General features: G+C 39.8%; 1 protein-coding gene across 1 annotated transcript in view; it reads left to right on the plus strand.

Moving 5' to 3' along the window:
- LOC106881569 (5'-3' exoribonuclease 1) overlaps positions 1 to 1456 on the plus strand; it is a 75659-nt gene that overhangs the window by 35822 nt on the left and 38381 nt on the right. The window contains exon 14 of the mRNA XM_052976888.1: positions 185 to 304. Within this exon, the coding sequence (XP_052832848.1) occupies positions 185 to 304 (120 nt within the window). The remainder of the gene's footprint in view (positions 1 to 184; positions 305 to 1456) is intronic.

Here is a 1456-nt window from a genome sequence, read left to right on the forward strand (position 1 = left end):
CTCCGTCTTTCCCCCTCTCCATCTTTCCTTCCCTCTTTGTCTCCCTCTCAATCCCTCCCTTTCTCTGTCTTCCCTCCTCCCTCCCCTTGCTCTCTCTGTCTCTCTCTCTACCTCTCTCCCACACTTTATGATTGTTTGATAATTGTTTCTCTTTTCTCATCTCTCTCTCTCTCTCTCCCCCAAGGATCTCATGACCAAACAAAGCTCACCAATACAGAAATACTACCCAGAGGACTTCGACACGGATTTGAATGGAAAGCTGCATGAATGGGAAGCCGTTGTTCTCATTCCGTTCATTGATGAAGTAAGTTGGATTTTGCATAATTTGTGGCATTACACTGTAGCACACCATTTGGGAATTTGCATTGGTTTTAATGCCAAGGCTAGATGCCAATTCTTCCAAGAAATAGATCTAAATTCTTTTATATCTCACCATCCTCTGCTTCATGGAATGGATTCTGAAAACCATCAGCCATTTCAATTGCTGCTAGGATGGAAACGGTGATCCAGATAATTGATATGATTTATTGTCTTCTGGTTTTAAATGACTCTCACGGTTCGTTTCCTGCCAGTCGTTGCCCTGTTGCTGTCAATCAGTTTAGTTGTAAGTCACACAGATTGGCACTTGTGCCGGTGGTACATAAAAGCACCCTGGTGTCATGCAAATGGCACCTGTGCCGGAGGGCATGTAAAAGCACCCATTACAGCACTCTTGGAGTGGTTGGTGTTAAGAAGGGCAGCCAGCCATAGAAAACCATGCCAAATCAGACTGGAGTCTGGTGTAGCCTTCCATTGTGTCAGCCTGGTCAAACCATCCAACCCATGCCAACATGGACAATGGGTGTTAAATGATGATGATGATGATGATACAGTCGTTCCTGTTCCATGTTTTGATGTTGAAACAAATGTATTAAAAGACCAATAGCAAATTGCTTAAAACTGTCTGATGTGGAAGGATTCTGACAATTCTCCAGTGTCTAAAAGTGAACTGAGACATTGCTATAGAATAAAGAACTGTAAGTAATTGAGGGTAACCTCGTGTCATAGTAACCGTATTGCATCGTGTAAATATTTCGGATCTATTTTAAAACAGGGGCCACATTTTTCATTAATGTTTTATGTAGTGTTTTTGGTACGGAAAGACTTTCAAACTTCGTATACTTCTCTATTTTGTCTTATAGAACAGAAAAATATTTTTGTATTCGAATTTATTTCATGTAAAAAATTGTCTTATTTCGATAATTTCAACCAATCACTGACAAGTATTCAGTTGTTTATATTTACTCCTTTGGCTGATTAAGCGATGTAAAGCGTATTTAATCTCCATACCTTCGTTTTATTTGCTTTTTCATTTTAAATTTGCTTTAACCCTAACCCTAGGGTTAGGGTTAATTGTTTCAGAATCGTTTGTTTATGTAGTCGGCACTTAATGTATATCGGCTGAATGGACGTCAGT

This window comes from Octopus bimaculoides, chromosome 26 (assembly GCF_001194135.2).
Source record: "Octopus bimaculoides isolate UCB-OBI-ISO-001 chromosome 26, ASM119413v2, whole genome shotgun sequence".
Taxonomy (NCBI): domain Eukaryota; kingdom Metazoa; phylum Mollusca; class Cephalopoda; order Octopoda; family Octopodidae; genus Octopus; species Octopus bimaculoides.